The 21,624-nt window shown below is 34.5% G+C and overlaps 2 protein-coding genes across 2 annotated transcripts; one reads left to right on the forward strand and one right to left on the reverse strand.

Annotated features, from left to right (window-relative positions):
* Positions 1-1,975: 1,975 nt before the first annotated feature.
* On the reverse strand, positions 1,976-17,372 carry LOC106142707 (uncharacterized). Its single transcript, XM_013344577.2, has 5 exons — positions 17,144-17,372; positions 4,532-4,793; positions 4,292-4,368; positions 3,006-3,186; positions 1,976-2,579 (listed from the first exon to the last, which is right to left on the reverse strand). Exons 2-5 carry the CDS (start codon positions 4,716-4,718, stop codon positions 2,479-2,481), a joined length of 546 nt encoding a protein of 181 aa, XP_013200031.1. The 5' UTR covers positions 4,719-4,793; positions 17,144-17,372; the 3' UTR covers positions 1,976-2,478.
* Positions 17,373-17,940: 568 nt separating this feature from the next.
* Positions 17,941-21,589, forward strand: LOC132902321 (uncharacterized). Its single transcript, XM_060946899.1, has 5 exons — positions 17,941-18,117; positions 18,928-19,074; positions 19,911-20,107; positions 20,181-20,333; positions 20,662-21,589. The coding sequence occupies exons 1-5, from the start codon at positions 17,989-17,991 to the stop codon at positions 21,587-21,589; spliced, it is 1,554 nt and encodes a 517-aa protein (XP_060802882.1). The 5' UTR covers positions 17,941-17,988.
* The last annotated feature ends 35 nt before the right edge of the window (positions 21,590-21,624 follow it).

Here is a 21,624-nt window from a genome sequence, read left to right on the forward strand (position 1 = left end):
ACCGGAATCGTAGTACTGTGCCTGTCATTAAGGACTAAAAATAATAAGAATAAAATTTGTTATGGGATTTAAATATTTAATCATTCGATTAACATTTTATAAATTCCAGTAAATATAAACAAGGAATAAATTATTTTTGCATATAATTAGTTTACTTACAACTTAGTAACATAATCAAATTCTACGAAGGTAAGTAACTACATTATCTAAGTTTTGAACTTTGCGGTGGCTTTAAAATCAACAGATTCGATCAAAATTTAGTAAAATAATTATCTTGAAATTTTGTGTATAACATGTGGGTATCTGACAGACTGACTAGCACTGTATCATGCATATACATATGTTTACTGTGGCTTACCACAGCTTGTGTTGTTGGTTTATACTAAGTCACATATTAAAACAAAAAAAAAAAATGGAAATGAAAAAGAAAAATTGAATTTTCTTACGAATTTTTACATCTTGAATGTGGTAGCCAAATTATATGTAAGTATGTAATTAACTACATACATACATACATAAAATCACGCCTCTTTCCCGGAGGGGTAGGCAGAGACTACCTCTTTCCACTTGCCACGATCTCTGCATACTTCTTTCGCTTCGTCCACATTCATAACTCTCTTCATACAAGCTCGGCGGTTTCGGGTACTTTTGACCTGACCCTTTACCAGGACGTCCTTAATTTGATCAAGATACGTTCGTCTAGGTCTTCCCACTCCGACCTTTCCCTCCACACTCTCCTTGTATATCTGCTTAGTCAACCTGCTTTCATTCATCCTCTCCACATGACCGAACCATCTTAACATACCCTTTTCTATTCCTGTAACTACATCTTCTTTCACATCACAACATTCCCTTATCACGCTGTTCCTTATCCTGTCACTCAATTTCACACCCATCATACTCCTTAACGCTCTCATTTCCACTGCATTTATTCTGCTTTCATGCTTCTTTTGCCATACCCAACTTTCACTCCCATACATTAATGTCGGGACCAACACGCCCCTGTGCACAGCCAGTCGAGCCTTTTTGGATAGTTTCTGACTGCTCATAAAGGCATGCAAAGCTCCATTCACCATGTTCCCCGCGTTCACTCTCCTTTCAATATCACTATCATACTTGCCATCTGATGTAAACTTTGATCCTAGATATACAAACTCTTTCACTTGCTCCACTTTTTCTCCTCCAATCAAAATATTACATGCTGTCATTTCTTTCTCCATTTCAAAAACCAGTGTTTTAGTTTTACTTACGTTCACTTTCATTCCTTTCTCTTTTAAAGCTTCATGCATACAGTTTACCATCTCCTGTAACTCCTCCGCTGATGACGCCAGTATAACCTGATCGTCGGCATAGAGCAGACATTTGACGAGTAACTCATTCATCCTTAATCCACTTTTAGACTCTTTCAAATCTGTCAAGCAGCTATCCATAAATAGGTTGAACAGCCACGGTGACGCAACACATCCTTGCCTAACGCCTTTCTCAATCTTAAACCACTCAGTGTGCGCTCCGTTTATCCTGACACAAGCACTCGAATCCTCATATAAGGATTTCAGTGCTCGTATTAAGAGACTGCTCACCCCATGCATAGAAAGTGCTGACCACAATTCTATGTAATTAACTGTTATTTTTTATTTAATAGTAGATAGGTATAGGTATATGACAAAGTTATAAATAAGTTATTTGGAAAGCGTTCATTTGCAACGTTTACCTGAATACATACATATGATCACGTCTATATCCCTTGCGGGGTAGACAGAGCCAACAGTCTTGAAAAGACTGAATGGCCACGTTCAGCTATTTGGCTTAATGATAGAACCGAGATTCAAATAGTGACAGGTTGCTAGCCCATCGCCTAAAAGAGGAATCCTAAGTTTATAAGCCTATCCCTTAGTCGCCTTTTACGACATCCATGGGAAAGAGATGGAGTGGTCCTATTCTTTTTTGTAATAGTGCCGGGAACCACACGGCCTGAAATATTAATTAAATACTTATATTTACTTATTTATAGATATCTAAACATCAAATTTCAATTAAAGCAAGATTCTAGACCATGACCTTTTTAGCAGCCTGCGACTGCGACAGTGTCCTCTCATTAGTGGTACCGCCGAATCAAATTCTTGGGAAGTTACCCTAGTACCAACAGATTATACAAAGATGATTAAGAATCAAGGCAAAGTATTAAGGCTTATAAGTATGTTTAATTTAATTTATTTTTTGTAGCATAAAAACATGCGAAGTCAGATGCCGCAGTAAAATCATCTTTTGTACAATGTTCATCATCTGACAGTTGGGAAATTATTTCTTACTATATCTCTGTATGAAATCGATTCGATCGAGTTGATGCTTTGCTTTATTCAGTCTAATATTATGATGCATTCGTCAAATTATTCTGTTGTTATGCATTATATAATATAGTTCAAAATATGTCATGTACTTCGAAAGCTTTTTCGAAAGTATTTGAATACTTTTAAAGCTCTATCTTCGGTATGGCGCCTTTCGGTATCTACCCCTGGTTTCTTCGTCACGGATGTCCAAGTAGTGGCTAAATACAACTGCCCATGCGTAAAGATACAAACCTGAAAAATAAAACAAAAGTTGTATTTTCTGTTTATGGTGATATGTTTATAATTTATTAAACAATGTATCCATTATTATATATTCTTAGAATAAATAGAGCTTTCCTCATTCCTTTTTTTTATAGTTTCCAACATTAATACTGTTAATAAAATAATTCATAAACAATATTATAATATTGGTACGACTGCTACGAGTTCGTAGACTACGAGCGCGCTCCACCTCAATAATCGCATTTGACCATAATCCTAGTTTGGGTAAGTGAGGTTTTTTAACCTAGGGAGTCCCATTTGGCCGCCGTAACTTCTGCAGGGAAACTTAACCCATATTGGACCATCTTTAATTTAAACAATTAACGATCTGTGCTATGCGTGATCATGAGTCCTTGTATAAAATATTTAAACATACATATTGAACATTCAACATACACAAGTATAATATTCCGCCTATCAGTATAGCCGTAGCCAGAAGAATCTGGTTGTAGCGTTCATCTTCTGTTTTGTAGTCCATGAGGTAGTATGTAATAGAGGTGTGGAGGATGCTGATGAGCAGGCCGATGGCCAGCACCACCCCCAACACCACGAACGGCAACATGAGCCATGACCGCCTCTGTGAAGTTAAGAAAACAAAATACGTAGCTATACATTTTTTTGAAAGTTTTGATTTTTTATACAGTGTGTCTTTTAAACAGTAGCCTTTATAATTTGTAAGAAGGGAAGAACTTTATATTTAGTTTTTCATACAATGCTTCTTTAATAGTATTAATAGTGTCCATGGTACGGCGAAATATGTTTTGTCTCTAATTTTCAGACTCATTAACTCCAAATATTGGAATACTGTTTAAGTCACACGGTATGTAGGTAAAGTGATACTAAACTGTTAGATGTCTACTAATAAAATTTAGTTTAACATTTAGACACTCATAAGTGGATAGATGTTAAAAAGTAAATAAATCTACAACTTTATTATGCTACTAGACACTATTTTAATCATTATCGCGATTGTTCTAAACTTTAATCGATCTACTGTGGTACCTAAATTATTTTTGGTATTATCCAATAGCAGTGTCTTAAATTTTAGGAGAAAATTTGCAATAAAAACTCTTCTTGTTGTGATTACTACAACTTTCAAATCTACTTACCTACCAACTAGTTACACATTCCAAATGCGATGCATATTTTTTAATAACTAGAATATAAACTAAACAGAACATAGCCCCCACAAGATGCACTACTTACCGAAAATGATTTCTAAGTAGGAAGGCAATCGCATGTAACAAAAATTATACTTTTGTGATTAAATTGCAAAGTTTTGCATTAAATAAAGCATTTGTTTTCATGATACATTCAAACATACTATATATAATCACGTCTATATCCCTTGCGGGTTAAGAACAGCCAATGGCCTTGAAAACTGTAACGCCTCGTTCAGCAGTATGGCATAATGATGGAATTGAGATTCAAATAGTGACAGATTAATAGCTTGTCTCCTACAAGAAAAGTTGCAAGTTTTTTAGTCTTTCCTTTAGTCGTCTTTTATGACATCCATGGGAAAGATATGCAGTGGTCCTATATTAGAAACCGCACGGCGCCTAGTTCAAATAGTTCTCATGCATTATGAAATAGCCTTTTGGAAAAAAGGAAGAAGGACTAAGTATCTATCTAAGTATAAAAAGGTATGTTGGACATTGATAAATACATAAATAATTTCTTACCTTACATACTGCTATGATGAGTAGAGAGCAAATTAAAATCGTGAAGCATAAGTTGATAGTTATGATTATTCTCGGAACTGAAAGAAAAATGCAAAATAAACTGTAGATTATTATGACTGATAATAGTGAACTTAAAAATAATTATATTTTTAATCATATTAATAATATTTATACACAAATTTTCCGAATGTTATTATAAGATAAATTGCAGAGAGATTTTTTTAAAATAATACTACTCACTGTCTAAGTCTGCTAGTTTCTTATCGAATTCTTCATCGAATATGTACGTGGTAAATCTGACGAAATGTTTCTGGAACAGCCATACAGCTATGATTGTGGCCACGGAGAGGATGATGCCCAGGGCTCCTGTGATGATGGAGCCTGTGCGGGTGGACGCGCAGCAACAAAACGTCTTAAGCCTCTTCATATTTACTTTTGTTAGTTTTACTTTAAAATTTCTAGATCAAATTGTATCATGAAAGTTCATTACCGCTTCATGACTCTGAAACAAATTAAATATAAAGTCAATATTTTAATAGATCGCCTGATATTTTCGTACATTAACTGGTCTAAGCTCTTCAATCCCGCGAAAAGGTAAAGGCGTGATTGGTCAACATTTTTGTTAGGTTCACTTACGTGGGCGTTGTAAATTGGTGAATCCCGTTACTTTCCCATGCAGTTACAACAATTTTGGTGAGTCGTTTGTATTGTTGTTGTATTACAAAATATTTAAAAGGAATGTACAGAAATTCTAAGTGCTACTGTTCCATAATCTAGTTTGTTTTTTGAATTCCGTAGTAAACAAGGAATCTACTTATATAGATTCTACAACTATATAGTTTCGGTACCTATATTCCCCTGTATGTACAAAATTTATGTATGTAGAAAATTGTAATTTGGTATGGACATGTAAGTATATTAATAATGGCTAAAAAGTTGTTGACAAATTTGATTGAAAATTTGTTGGCAGTTGGTAACTAGTAACGTAAATCAAGTACTTAAATACTATATATAATAAGTCGATACTGTAAGACTTAAACATAAATTTACGAATAATTACTTTATTAAGGCGATACTTCGAGAGTTTAAATATGAATTTACGAATAACGTTAATTTAAACTATGGAACCCTATAATGCGCGTGGCTCGTCAGGCACTTGACAGGTTGTTTTTTAATTTTCTTTTTAGTTTAATTGCAAAATAGCTGTAAGTTAGATACCTACTTATATTAACCTTATACATTTGTGCATAAAATATAGGATACCGTTTACTTTATGCCAGATATGTATACATATTTTAGTTGTCTTAATATTTTGATGTGAAAAAAATCTCATAGTCCGCCGATTGCTTAAACTGTCGCTGTTATTTATAACTTTTGTAGAGTTTTGGAACATCAGTCCTCCTAAAAATAAAAGTCATCAAATTTAATGATGTTCTAAATTAATGAAACATGCAAGATGGCGATGTTTAGATATATATATTTTTTCCACTTTGCACATACGTTCGAAATTTTAATATCTGTGTTATTTAGTTTTAATATGTCAGTCGTATGCACCTGCCTACTGTATGTAAATAGTTAGGCACGTTTTATATATTTTAATACACTTTATCTGATAGTGTCTCTTTGTTATTTTATATTTTTAATTAAAAAAAAAACAAAGTATAGCACAGTTGTAACACTGTAAATAAACCTCAGAATTGAGCTGCAATATAAAACGAAGTCATGTAAATTCACCATACTTACCACTTCTAAGGTTATTCTAGTACTATTTAGAATTCTATAGTAGGTACATTCTGTATCTTCGTGATTTTGATGCCCAAACTGGTGGTCGTTTGGTCGCGGCACGGTGGACTACACACGACTATTTTTGTTTGCCTCGTGGACGTGGTTATTTCATAGGTAGGGAGTAAAGGTACAGTCAAAAACATAAATAATTAAATATACAGATTTAAGCGCAACCTTCTGGGCACACTCCCGCAAGTTGATGCTATGCAGGGACTGTACAATTTGTAAATTAAATTATAGTTTGTAATCATCTTTTTTTATAAGTAGTTTTAGTTTTATTTTTTCTCATTCCAAAATGATATATTAACTTAGAGCAACCAGGTTGAATTAAGTGAGCTTATCATATCACCGATATTACATAAATGTGCATTAGGTAAATATACTCGTATCAAGTACCTTCACGTTTAATTATGTATGTGTATAATGTATACTACAACAACGCTCGAGTGAATTAATGGCACCATTGTTTAGAGTCAGGCCCTCTACGTAGCCCGTTAGGAACGACGAGTGACCTAATTTTCCATTGCGACTATAAACTCTGACATTTTATTTAGAAGGCTAGATCACGTACCACTCACTGGGTCTTTAGATTTATTATTGCCAAAGATAAAGTAAAGCATTGCTGTGTTAGGCGTTGTACCAAGTACCTAATAAACGATTTGATGAGAATCGAAAGAGAGAAAAGATAAGACATAGGTATTGCATTTTCAACACGATGTTCTGATGTAAACCACATTACAATTCATTTAGTAATTCGGAAATTTCAATCAACTCCCTATATACTATGCCTTTGCTCGGGCATCACTACCAAACTCACTCGATAAAGAATTAAAGTGTAAAAGAAATAAATAATGGAGTAGCACTAAAGGGAGATTTTTCCTGTTGTTTATCAAACGAAGTCAAGATAAGAAATAAATTCTGGTATGCATGTTTAATCTGCTATTTTGGTTGCCTTTTAAAGTTTCGCAATAGCGATCCAGATGTTGGACGGTATCGGCAACCGCGTCCAGAATTAAATGTTAGCCAATACCGATTGTGAGTTTTCGCGATTTGCATGCCTTTATACGCAGCTTAGTTCTTATTACGTAATCGTATTGCGTTGCTTTGTGGATCGTGTTGTGTTACCATTTGATGATAGTCAAGTGTTTAATATTTTTGTTTTATGGGTTTTTGATATTTGTAATTGATCATAAAAATTATGTGTGTGTTACGTCAAACTTTAATTACTTAATCCACAACTGGTTGACAAGCAAATTCTTGGTTCCTCAATATCTACAGACAGACAATGACAAATTAGAACTCAAAATTAAAACCTCAGGTCTATGGGAACAACATTGCCGCACATGTAAAATAAAATAAAATATCTGCCTAGACTATACCCGTTGATTTGCAAATAGCATACAGTAATCAGCACTGGGGCAGTCAGGGGCCATGATAACCCTGCTATCAGACGACATTGGCCCGGCGACCCGCCTGACCCACTTCGCACACTGTACGGCCCCATTTTCTAAGCAAACGCCCCACGACCCATAAAACGCGCAGATTTTGCAAGAACCATTACCAATTTGGACGAATAACCCTGAAAAGCTTTTACAGCACTGATATCAGTTACACTGAAAAGGTTAATTTGGGCAAATAGACTTGGGGCGCGCTTTTCTTGTTTTCTGTTTATGAGAAGTTATTTATAATTGTAATTATTTTTATAACTAGCTGTTACTCACTTGTTGCGTGTTATTGGAAATACGAAGGTTTTTTATAAGGTTATTTATTATTTAGTTTATTAATTTATTTTGGTAATTTACTCAAATTCACCGAAATAAATTTCAACGAAATTTGGCATTACCTACATAGGACATTATTTGGATAAACAAAAATACTTTATATTCCGAAATTCTCACGGCAGCGAGCCCCACGGTACATACAGTTGACAGCAAATATTGAATTTTATAATACGTACTAATATTATATACAGAAAAAAGTTCTCTTTTAGAAAATTCCTTTAGCAGTGATAGGGCTAGACTATTAGCCGTGTCCAGACCAGAGTCCGGACATTGGCTTCATGCCTATCCATCTCCTGCTTTAGGAACTTTTCTAAATCCCCTAACTCTTCCCGTGGCTGTCGGTCTCAGAGTCGGGGCTGAAGTCTGTGTGGACCACAGCTGTTGCTCTTGTGGGGTTTCTGTTGATCGCCTAGGTCACCATGGTCTTGCCTGCTCCTCGGGTGCCGGCCGCCAATCCCGCCATGCTGCTCTCAATGACATCCTGAGACGGGCGCTTGTCAGCGCCGATGTCCCCGTGGCCCTTGAGCCCCAGATCGTGCGAGACGATGGCAGGCGCCCCGACGGGATGTCATTGATACCCTGGCGCATGGGTCGCGCGCTGGTCTGGGACGCCACTTGCGCAGATACGCTGGCGGCGTCCTACCTCCCTGCGACCAGTAAACAGGCTGGTGCGGCGGCGGACGCCCGGGAGCGCTTTAAGACCAATAAATACAGTTGTCTTGGCACCCAGTACGAGTTCGTACCGTTTGGTGTCGAGACACTTGGTCCTTGGGGCAAGGGCGCGCGGGAACTCCACAAGGCGCTCAGCAAACGCCTGAGGGAGGCAACAGGAAACCCTCGCACGGGCAGCTTTCTTGCGCAGCGTATTGCTATTGCAATACAGCGCGGGAATGCTGCCTGCGTGATGGGAACCCTTCCTAGGGGTCAAAATTTAAACAATAATGTTTTTAGCTTGTAATTTAGAATAGTTTTTTTTTATTATTATAAAATAATTAATATTAGTTTAAATTATTTAATTAGGTATATTTATTATTAGTACTTTTCTGATTAATTATAAACAATTGTATGTAATATTTATAAATAAATAAAATATAAATATTGTAAATTTTATTATAACGAAAAAAGATTCGTATTTTTGTTTGTAACGAATAAACTCAAAAACTAATGGAGCGATATATCATCAGGTCGAACAACTTTTGCTTAGACGTCATTCCTGAACATATTACAGAGTAGCTAAAGGTCCCTTTGGCTTCCACATTACATGATAAAGACCTTCCATGTTTTTTCTCCAAGAGAAAATGCTCATAAGATTGAACAACTTTTGTCAAGGCGTCTTTCGATATTTTCTATACGAGTAGTATAGCTGAATTGTTATGGTTCGACATCAGCTGTTTCAGATTCCAAAATAAATTATACCCTGTATGTTGACCAGGCATAAAACCTATCAAACAAAAAAGTTTTATTCAAATCCGTTCAGTAGTTTCGGAGATTAGCGTGTACAAACAAACATACAAACAGACAGATTTTTTATCAAATTCATGCTCGGTTACTGTTTCTTAATCGTAATATTTTTTTTTTAAATTTGGTCAATGTACGGACAATTTTTTTTAACTCTTTTATTATATGTAAATGTATTCCTTCGAGAATATTATTTATGTACTTTCCTTTATGTATCTTTTTTTTTCATATTGACAATTATTAATTTTGTACAATAGACAGCAAACGCAAACAGATCATAATTATCACTGTAGTCTGGCATTTTATCATAATAAAACACAGGCACATTAATTCCATTCTAGAGTGAGTTGCATCACAGCATGTTTATATGACAATTCTACGTGAAATCATTGTTTCTATTGTGACCGTAAAAGTACTGCGTAGATTCCATGGCTGGCGCGGCGGTCACCGTTTGTCATGGGGTTACGCAACTGATACCCGCAACAGATGTCATTCATGGGATAACCATCGACCAGCAACGCGGTCGCACTTGTCGAGTGATTTTTAAAGAGCATAATGTTATTGATTACAAGTCACATGTTTATTTTCCTAAAACTGTAATCATTTTCTTCCAGTCAAACTTTAGAAAATTGCAAACAGATTACAAAACGTTTATCATGCCGAAGAAACTAGAAGCTATGGCACTGTTTTTATGTTATCTTGAAAAGAGAAATCTCAATGTGTCTGGATATAAGCAAAAACTGACAAAATACGATGCTACTAAGGATGCAATTATTAAATATTAAAAAAGGATTTTTAAATAGGCAAGTATGACAGCACAGAAATTAGGTACGACTTGTTTTATTCGGTTTTCTGTCAAACTACTTTAACATACCATTTTTGATGAAATTATCATGAGACTAACATTTCTTCATCAAACTAAACGTTTGAATAAAACCGGCATGTAATTCCTCAAGCCAATCAACCAATCAAGATGTTTATCAGTGGGCTAATTCATTGTATTGAGACGAAGATTGTTGAAGTGCATCGCTGGAAGCATCTGTGAGGAATTAACGGAGCATTCCGTGGCCTGCGACTGCGCTGGCGCACCCACGCATGTTGCCACATGTGTTGTAGGCTGAGTAGTGAATGGTCGATCTCAGTCATGATAAAACATAATCTCTTATGGGAAAATGTATTGGCGGCAATCTTAGCATAAATTAAAGAGAATATGAGGTTATAAATAAATTGAAAGGTTGGTGCAAATGCACCGAGGTAAATTTTTCTCCATCGTTATTGTCACAACCTAAATAGCGATCGATTATTATCATAATATTTCTCACCGATTAAACTTGTCTAATTTTGACAAACCTAGAAACTTATTTTTTTAGATTTCTGTGAAATTTGCGGATACTCTTTTATGAATGATATGGTAAATTAGGAACATTTTGTCCAAATTTTTATATTCAAGCAGATAATGTTATTTTTTATATGTGGAGTGCGTAATTACGCAGCAATGTCATTGTGATTAATTAATTAGAGCTGGTTCATCATGTTTGTCGTGGTCATATGCTTGTTGTTACGTAAGTACGAGTGAAATCAACATTTGAATTCGATGAAGCATTTTGCATATGTTTACATCATCATGCTGAGTTGGCTAAGTATATTTTATTCATTAAGTAAAAATCTGCTATTATACAGAATAAACAAGACATCACGATATATTTATGGATGTAAGAAAACCTACGTCTGTTTCATTAACCTTATTAATTAATTGATATCCCAAACGTTATCGTTGTGAGTTTGCTCTACATAACAATACAGATTAAAGGGAAAATTTTATTTACTAGCGATTAATCATGTCTTTATAGTTACTATTTCAAGAAATGAGGCTGATAGAGACATTAAATACTGGCCTTGATCATAGCATTATTTAAATACCCTACCTACAAACATACCTACAGGTTAAAATCATAACCATCCTTTTTGCTTCGCCGTAGTCGAGTAACAATAAACACCAATACTAGTGAAGCGACTATAGATTAGACACATTAAATATTATTGAAAAAAAAATGAATTAAGCAACCAGAGTTACTGTTGTTTTTGTAACACGAATATAAATATCACAGTTGACAAAGCGAAGGTCACGTCGAGGTGTGCGGGTGTCGCTCGCGTACCTACCGGTGACGTCATCAAGTTCATTACGACCTCACAATACTGTACAGATTATAAATATACCTATCAAGTCTCAAGAAGCCACTGCAATTTAGTTACTATTGCCGCTGCATAGAGCTCCATGTCGAAGCATGTTGTGTTGATTTCTGTACGACTTGTTAGGTAGGTAGGTACATTGTAAACAATAAACCGTTCGAAGATAAGACACGATGGTTGAACCAATATTGACGACATTTTTCTCTCGTTACATATATTAATTAAGCTTAATTGATTATATGCTTACGAATTTTTAAAACCGCTTTTTAAAATTTTGATGTAGGTCTACCTTTTTTTTCAAAGGAGTTAATCTCATCATAATCGGTAATATAAACTTGTCACATTCTGTCATATAGCTAACTCTTAAGTAGATAAAACAAAATGCTTATTCTTAGGAAAAAAATATTACTTTGTCCTTTTATTATATAAATAATAGCGCCTTTTTTAAATACACCTAATATATATTATTTTATTTTTATAAGTACTCTTATGTCCTTAAGCATTGAGCACACCACCAGCAATGCCAATGTCATTGGCTACGATTGCGACTTACGATTCCATGAACGAATGAGTTGCCGCAAAAACTATATATGGTCATAGACCTTACGGTTGGATCGAGCTGCTCAGCCGGAGACCAAGGTCGACCGGCTCATGTAACTAAAAAAGGTTCCGTATGTTCGTCGTTATATTTCACTTCCTCTTGGTTTCGGCAATTACAATCTGATTTCTATGAGTATTCTAAAAGTAAAATGCTTTAAGATAACATTTTGGGTACAAAAAAAGCGACAAATAATTATATTTACTACCTGACAAGAAATTTTAATCTCGACTGGCTGGAGCTTTGCTTATAAGGTCTTATGCACATGTAGGTATTATAGTGTACCTATATTAAGAGGTAAGATAAAATAGGTACCTCTAAATAAATGTTGATAAAATAACTAAAGATTCTCTTATTATGATTGACGTCGTACCTACATAGGGACAATGATTCCGCTGCGTTTATTTTTTATAGTTTTCCTTAATCTGTAATATGTTATATTTATTTTTACTACACAATTCACCAAGTTCGTGGTAACTATAATTCTGATGCGTAACTCAATATGCAGAAGATGTGAGTCACCAAAACCGACTCATTATATGGGTGGCTTAAATGGACATCCGTGGACTTTAACGAATAACTAAGCGGCCCAACAATTCGTGTTCAACTCAATTTTCCGTTGGTAAGTTATAGGTTTTAGATATATTCGAAAAATCTTCCGAAATCAATACCATTGCACTAATGAGATCAGTCATTACTACAATCCATACATACATATAATAAAACTGTAACTGAACTTTGTCTGTACATTGAAGATATTTAAGAAAAAAAATTATAAGGGGTCTTTTTAGGGTCAATAGAAGCCAAAACAATTTTTTTTAGAATTTTTGTCTGTCTGTCTGTCTGTCTGTCTGTCCGTCTGTCTGTCTGTATGTTTGTACGCGCATCACGCAAAATCTACCGAACGGATTTGAACGAAATTCGGCACAGATATAGCTATTAACCTGGATTAGAATATAGGCTACTTTTTATCCTGAAATTCTATCCCAAGGGTATGAAATAGGGGGTGCAAGTTTGTATGGAACTTCGTCATTTTTGAATCGATATAAAAAGCTATAAATAATTAATTATCATATTTATAATGATGATTAAAAAAATAGCATTTTATTGATTTAATTCATTATGCTTTGTTTTTTGATTAAGTTCCCGTGGTTTAGATATTTTTTTTTCCCACCCGATACGAGATGGCGCCTCATGAGAATTTAAGAAATAACACGATTGTAGCCGCTGGCAATATTTTCAATTTATTAGAAATTCTTTTTTTCATTGATTTAGTTTCGCCAGTACTTACCGTTTCACCACATCTTTGAGAAGATTTTTTTTTATGTAGGTAGTTTGACGCGCCCCGCATCGGCGACAATGCATCGCTCAAGATTAGCAGGAATAACACACAATGTAGTAACGCCAGTACTTACCGTTTCACCATTGATTTAGTTCCCGTGGTTTAGATATTTATTTTTTGACTACCCGATACGAGATGGCGCCACATGAGAATTAAAAGTATTATTATAGTTTAAAAATAAAGGCAATTCGAGCTATCTACGGCTTAAAACAAATAGATTCACTTAGAGATTTTTTCAAAATCCTTAATATTTTAACATTGCCCTCACAATACATTTTCGCTTCATAACAATATTATAGAAGCTAAAATTCTTACCTACTGGTTGTGCAGCTGGTGAAATTGTTTTTATACCACGCATTCCCCTCATTCCCAACAACTTTCCATTTCAATTTAAGCGTGTTCAGTTTCCAGTGGCTATATGTTTCGCGATGACAATTAACAAATTGCAAGGTCATACGCTTGGAGCAGCTGAAATCGACCTCAGGACGAATTGCTTCTCACACGGACAGCTCTACGTCGCTTTCCGCGGGTCACCAGCTGTGACAGTTTTTTTGTGATGTCTCCAATGGGCAAGACAGCAAATGTTGTATACAAAGAGATACTTTAACTTTCCATTATTATAATTTCCTTTTTTTGTCTTTAGAATTTATTTGTGTTTTAACAGCTGCGGCCCCGGGACTTCTATTCCAGGCATTATTCTTCCCGTGTACGTAAGTTTCATCAAAATCCATCCAGTAGAATTTTCGTGATTGAATAGCATCCTCAAACACGCACTCACGTAGGTACATCAATTTTTTTGCATAATCTATACTAATCTATACTAATATTATAAAGCTGAAGAATTTGTTTGTTTGTTTGAACGCGAAAAAAACGGGGAAAATTATTTCTCCTTGAGGGCTTCAATGATACACAAAATATCTATTCCACGCGGACGAAGTCGCGGGCACAGCTAGTCTTAAATAGTTGATGAAAGAATTTAGTGTTAGCTTTTATCAATGCATTAATTTATGAATATGACATTGTGTTATCGTACATAGCAATTAAGATAAGCATATTAGTTACTTAGATGTATTAGTTTAGTTTTTAAAACCAAATGTAGAGTTTGTGTACACAATATCTTCTCTTCACAATTCACTCGCATATTACTATGGCACAATCAATTAGATTATACTCTCTTTCACAAGCACAATCACCCAATTTCGCTAGAAGCAGGAGACGTAGTTTTAAATCAAAGATGCTATAATACTTTCTCGTAGTTCTCCCTTCCCAGCGTATGAATATACACCAAAACCTCTTCTAGACTTACTTTAAGCTTCAAATATCTCTGTTGAAATTAATAAGATTTAAGAGCTTGCTTAATCAAACTTTGAAATACTGCGTGAATCACGCTCATCTAAAGTGTAACAAATACCGTTTTTTCGATTTAGATAGATGTTAATAAGTTTTATGAAAGTGTTAATTAGGAACTGTGCAAGAAATTATCACCAAGAGAATCGTTCTGTATCAGCTACTCTCAAGGCTTTAATCATACTCAGTTGACTCATGCTTTAGGTCATAGACCTGCTGGCAAGTAAAGTGCAAGGGGAATATTCAAAGTTACCGAGAGCCCTAAATAAATAAACTTATTGTCCAAGTCATATTGTCTTTACTCAAGTATTCAAAACGATTTGTGATTCCCGGTAGTAGAGCTTGATCCTGATCCTACATAGAGGTGAGAATTTAGGCTGAATTCTAATGCCAAGATGTACTTAAACCGTCAAGAATGGAGGTACAATTGAATTTGTACCATTTGATCTAATTAGATAATTAAGAGTTTAATCACAAAAGCTAAGGAACCCTAGCAGAAAATAGTAGTCCGTTTCTAAAACATACATGTCTAGAAAGTATGGGAAATCAGGTCCATTGGCTAGCGGACAATGTAAGGCATGTCAGCTATGGTGAGTACTGCTGCAGTGTCGCACGTAGCGGAGCCTTACATGGAAAAACCAGAAGCTCTTACGCACCTACGTAGGCATCAATATCTTCCATTCCATAATAACTTGATTATGGAAAGCGCAAATATTAAGATTTTGTAACACTTATTACGTTTTTTTTTGAGTCATCGGGATATGATAAATTATTAAAAAGTTTATAAAAGGGTTTCTAACCTTCCGAAATTAAACACGATATGAATTTTCACCCATTGGTCTTATCGCTAACCGCACTTTTAACACCACTGAAGACTCTACGAGTAAGATTTTATTGGGATTTGATATTTATTTTGCTTTTTATTGGTCTCGCAGTAAGATCAACCATATGCATATCATAGAGCAGGAATTCCGTACCGGTTGTGTTGTTACACGTGCTTCCGCCGGGCCGCCTCGGGTTTCCAAAGAAATCCTTTTGATTGCTATCAACAATCATGCAATAATAAACTTTTTGCCAGAATCGCGTTTTGATTTAAGAGGAATTAAAAAACTGTTTTTGAAAATAAAATACGTACCTAAATACCTACCTACATTAAAATGAAAGTATGATCACTCTTAAAATTAGCTTAAAAAGGCACATCTTATAATTGTAATATAAATATGCAATACGCAGAACGCAAAGTGTTCCACGTTGAAATTAATTTCGGTAAATTTTCAGTAAATTAGTAATACAGGTATAAACTTTTAAGAACAAAATGACGAAGGTGTTTCTTTTAAATTTCTGCTGCCCACGACAACGCATATTTTTAGGCCACTGCGTCTATTAAAATATTCTTATAATAACGCTGTCGTCTGGCATAACATCCGTCAATCTGTCTTCAACTTCATCAGTTCCGGGTTCGATTCCCGTTTAAAAAATTATACTTTTTTCTTGTAGAACTAAACAAAATTTTAACGAAATATTGAACACGAAGGTACCGATGTAATGATTTTTAGGTATTTTACTAAATAATGGCAAGTAATTGCTACTTTAAGTAGGTTTTTTTTGAACTTATTGCTATTAACGGTGCGAATAAGGTGACCTTAGTGAATAGAGTCACTGTTACAAGTGCGTTCTAACACGTTTTATATTGGTATATTGCATATTGTGTATGACATCATTCGCTTCTCAGATGCCTTTGGTATAGTTAAATCAGTTATTTTCGCTTAAGAATGCAATGTATAAAATTGGTCTAAATTTTATGCCTAGGTTTGGTATCTTAAGAGTAGGTGTCATATATTTTAGTAGGTAAGTATATTAAAAATTGCTATATAAATTACGTTAAATACCTTGAAATTTATAAATATTTACTTAAAAAAACCTAATAATAATTACGTATATTAAAAAAAATGTATCTACATATGTATTTTAGTATTTACTGCCCAACTATAATGTTTGAATTTAATCAATTCACAATCCCAAACCTACAAAAGAAAATGTTAAAACAGTAAATTAAACATCTGCTTGGTAGTCACTACTACATTTTATACATATGGAATTATGTATAATAAAAAATTCTACGATAAACATAACACGGAGTCGAGTTATAGGTACTGAAATCTTAAAAATAACCCACGACTCACACCGCTCAAGGTAAGGACGCAACCCAAATATATAATTCTGTAATAAAATCAAGGTTCAATCGGGAATTTAAAACATTAAGTATCATTGCTTACTTAAAAATAAACATGAAGTAATAAAACCTTATTTTTTTATTCTTACTTAATTTAAACAATAACAAAAAGTTTTACCTTGACCGTTTGTCTTGTTTATAATACAATATTCACTGGTTCTCACTCAAATTTTCAACTTTCAACTATTTTTGCACCACAAAAAAAATTCAAACGAATTTATTACAAACTGAATAAGTTTCCCACTTCGTAGAGGATCACGACGGAGGGAAAATTCGTGAAAAACAAGTGCGGCAGCGCGGCGCAGTCGGCCGTTCGGTATAATTCTTATGAGAGTCTGAACGCCTAGTACACGTTCACTGTTCGGTATCATCAAACCGCTGACGCACTGTACGATGACAACATTCGTTCCACCACCGAAATATCAGGATTGAAACAAACGATGGTGATATTAATTACAAATTCTAGTTAGATCAGATTGAACTCAATAGATGTGCATTAATAATAGTTATTTTGTAACTGGTAGATCTATACTTATTTAACTCTTGTGAAAATCATCTCAATACGAGAAAATCTTCAAAGCTGTGTTGACTCAGACGTGGCTGTGGAAAGCTAGATTAAGTAAATAACTTAAACTAATTTTACATTCATATAATTATATTAAACATACCTACTACCTGGTTGTAGAGTAAAAACAAAGATTTAAGTTACATATCTAGTGTTGGTTCTTGAAAATGTGCAACAATTTATTGAATTTAGGAATGTAGGTAGGTAATTCTTTTTAGAGTAAAATACAAACCAAAAAAGTAAAATGTCATATTCTATTTGTCATTAATGCAATATTTCAAAATGGCATAGTAACTAAAACTACCAATCCTAGAAAATTTGATATAAAAATAACTTCTTAAAATTTAGCTGTAATAAAAACAATGACAAAATCAGTCACATTAATAATTTAGTGCAAAATGTTTGTGAACATATTATCCTACTTTGGTATGAGCTTGCAGTCTGAAGTGTGCCTGTGGACTCTGCTGGGCCTTGTGCGGACGATCTTCGACGCTACACTCTTCAAAGTGAACGCCAATCTAAAACAGGTGCCCATCTTAGTGATGAAACAGTCGTAATATTCTTTATGTGCATTTAAACATTATACCTCAGAGGTTGTAAACAAAACGTGAGGGAATGTAGGTTCATACATACATATAATCACGTCTATATCCCTTGCGGGGTAGACAGAGCCAACAGTCTTGAAAAGTATGTTGAAACGTTGATATCTATGTAAATGAAAATGTAGATTCATTTTGAAAAATAACTGCGTCTGGGTGAAACTCTTCGATACATTTGTAACTTAGATAATTGTTTCTACAACCCATTTACAACCCAAAGTGATTTTTCTTATATACTCTATTACCGGAAGTTTCGTACCACTTCGCACTTAATTAAACTTGTTCCATACCTCAGGAAAGGCTTTAGAGGTATATTGTTTAAATGAGCATGATCTATGTTTCTAGGTAAAAAAAAATTACCAGATATATGGCGTCGATTTGGTGAAGTGGTAAATCCTACTTAAAAATGTAAAACATAAGATTCAAATCCTAGCCCGGCAATATATCAATGACTCTTTTATAAGTAACGTATTAACATCAAATTGATTGCTAACCGATGCTTTTACGGTAAGGCGTAAACATTAATCTAAGTATACATTCAACTAGATATGGAACCATATTATTCCCTGTAAATGTTACGGAGATGCATGGTAACGTGGTCCCGGAGTCACTTCGTGTAAAAATCTGACGCCTATTCCAGGATGATAACAGGCGAATCCCTTCAGAGAAGTAAGGATTAAGCCGCTTCTTCAATGGCGTCATCCTTTGAATATAAATAAAATGTTTGTGTGTGAGCAGGTATGGCAGATGACGATGCCGCCAGAGCTGTCGCTGCCGCTGCAGCGCGTGCTCCGCACCGTCATATCCGGCGTCATGCTCGTCCAGTGCTTCACAGTCTATGTCTATCTGGCTTCATACATAGTCTTGCTTTATCCTGTATTCTTGGTATGTTGATCTATTGCAATTTCTTTAGAGTACCTAACGAAAAAATTAAAACTGTTAATCAAAATAAGCAATGCTTCCATTAATTTATTCATTGGGGGCTAGCTCAGTCTGTATGATTTGTCCCGTATATTTTATACCGTATACGTTATATATTTATTTGAGAAGTGAAGCTTCGACGACAGATTTTAAATTTTGATAAAATTCAAGACATACACGTATCTTGTTCTTCTTGCTAGAAATTTAAGCCTAGACCATGTGTACGCAACAAACACGAACCTGTTTTCCGGTATATCCAGTTTGTCTAATATTTGCTTGTTCAATTGATATTGACTCTTTTATGCATGAGTGGGCTTCGGTGGGTTAATAATCTTACGGGATAGGTCTACTTTTAAGAGCCATTTCACATTTCTACAGTGCCGCCATCTTTGAAATATTAAACTACTAGATAATATTACAAGGAATTTATTGAGCTATTAAATTGGGTTGATTATGTAATTTTCAAATTACTAAGCGATCATTGCTATAAGTGGCCACTTTTAACAATAATTGCTTATTAACATAAAAACAAAACATGTAATTTAATTATACTAGCCAAATATATTGCTTGTAATATTATCTCGTAATTGAATGTAGAGCATTTATAATTTTCGTCTTTGTTCTAAATAAAATTATTTATTTCAAATGAGGGCAGCACTGGGTCATTGAAAAATCTTAACGGCATCGGTCATACACGACTTAGATTTAGTTTCAATCTGCATTGAATTATGTTTATTAAAATTTTCACTACATAGGTTATTGTACTTTTGAATGATTTCTAGTCTCTATCTTACTCATAGGAAGAACGACCAACGTTGGTGTTACCTTGGCTGCTATTAGCTGCCATAAGAAAACTTTTATGCGAACTGACAAGCCTGGCACTTGGTCTTGGAACATGTGTAGTTCTAGGAGCCGCCAGGCCTCCTTGCATAAAATTCGTCATTCTTAAGGCTATATCGATTATGCCGGCTTTTTATATGTGGATGCTTATCTACAGGTAAAACTATTTCATTTAATTCTCTATAAAATAAAATTTACAATAAAAACTTAATTGGGTCTATTTTCGACAGCTACTACGATTCCCTGAAAGTATCTTCTGTATTCAAAAATTTTTCAATATCACATACAGATGACAATGATTACGGACTTGAACTTGCAATTCGCAGGCGACGAACTAAGTCTTTGCTTGGAGAAGATCAACTACGGAAGCTAGTTATTCCGTTGTTAGTATTAATATAATTTCAGCTGCATTCTCTTTGTCCATTGTATTTATTAATTAGTCATTTGTGCCCGCTCATATGAGTTGAATTCTGTTATGAAATTTCAATAAAATTAAGCTTTGTAGCTTGTGATATCTACCGATTTCTTGGTTGTTTATTAATCGACGTAGATACTCGTAATTCAAGATTTATATAAAAACTTTGGTTTATGACTTCTGACTTTATATCTGTAGAAAATATGGTATTAAATAAAAAATACGGGTATTAAATTTTACATATATGCGTTGGTTGGTGTGTTATAAAATTTGAATGTTTTTTTATTACATTTCAGTAACAATGAATCTCTAGACAAAGAAACACATCGCCCTAAGATAAATTTCCAGATACATGACAGTTCTGGAGATCCATCCGTATCAGGCATAGAAAATGTAAAAGGTGATTATGACAACACAATGCATTTATCCACAATTTCTCACCGTAATATATCAGATATAGGCTGTTATGAAGACTGGTTTGGAAGCGAGGTGAGAATTCCTCGAGATACCGATCGAATCTTAGAACAGTTTGGGGTAATGATGCTAAGAATAGGCGCCTACTTAAACAAATGCTCAACGGATAACGTACCGATATTCCCAGATTCGCAATCTTTTCTTATATCATCTAAACGAGACGACATTGACTGTACAACGTTACCCCCTGAAGAAGAAACTCCGATCTCAGTTGGAAACAGTAAAGTTAATACTTCTTCATACATTCATGAATATCCTCAAATTTTCAACAAAAGACATTCAGAAGTACGTCTTCGTCTTCGATCTGACGATAAAATTAATACAGTCCAAAGGTCCTATCAAGATGATAAAGACGACAAGACTCTTAAATGTAATTTTTCAGCTGATGATAATATATCAGTACAAAGTAAAAATATCGCGAGTACATCTGAAAAATTGAGATCTAATAGCAAAGGATCCATTATTTCACAAAAGAAAGCAAAACAAGATAAGTTTAAAAAAATACAAGAAAATGTCAAAAGTGAGCCTATAATTGAAAATTCGGAAATGTCGATAAGCCACGATAAGAAAATAGTCCATGATGGCTTACAATCTACCTTAAGTAATAACCAGCTGCTTTCAAATACTCGATCTTCAGAGGAAGATAAAAACGATTCGAAAGCAGACCATTCATCTCAGACATCAGTAGATTCCACAAGAAAAGCCACGTCAAGTAAAATGAATATACAAGACAGCATTTATAAAATTTAATCAGGCTCATTTTGATACAAAAAAAAACATTTTTT

This window comes from Amyelois transitella, chromosome 12, assembly GCF_032362555.1.
Source record: "Amyelois transitella isolate CPQ chromosome 12, ilAmyTran1.1, whole genome shotgun sequence".
In the NCBI taxonomy this organism is placed as follows: Eukaryota; Metazoa; Arthropoda; class Insecta; order Lepidoptera; family Pyralidae; genus Amyelois; species Amyelois transitella.

What these genes read in the sequence shown, in the direction of transcription:
- LOC106142707 (XM_013344577.2), bottom strand. Translation starts at nt 4,718, where the DNA reads ATGAAGAGGCTTAAGACGTTTTGTTGCTGCGCGTCCACCCGCACAGGC. An exon ending in GAAACTAGCAGACTTAGACA is followed by an intron (nt 4,369 to 4,531) that starts GTGAGTAGTATT and finishes TTTTTCTTTCAG; the next exon opens with TTCCGAGAATAATCATAACT. An exon ending in TCATCATAGCAGTATGTAAG is followed by an intron (nt 3,187 to 4,291) that starts GTAAGAAATTAT and finishes TTAACTTCACAG; the next exon opens with AGGCGGTCATGGCTCATGTT.
- LOC132902321 (XM_060946899.1), top strand. Translation starts at nt 17,989, where the DNA reads ATGTTTGTGAACATATTATCCTACTTTGGTATGAGCTTGCAGTCTGAA. An exon ending in TGCTTTATCCTGTATTCTTG is followed by an intron (nt 19,075 to 19,910) that starts GTATGTTGATCT and finishes TCTTACTCATAG; the next exon opens with GAAGAACGACCAACGTTGGT. An exon ending in CGGAAGCTAGTTATTCCGTT is followed by an intron (nt 20,334 to 20,661) that starts GTTAGTATTAAT and finishes ATTACATTTCAG; the next exon opens with TAACAATGAATCTCTAGACA.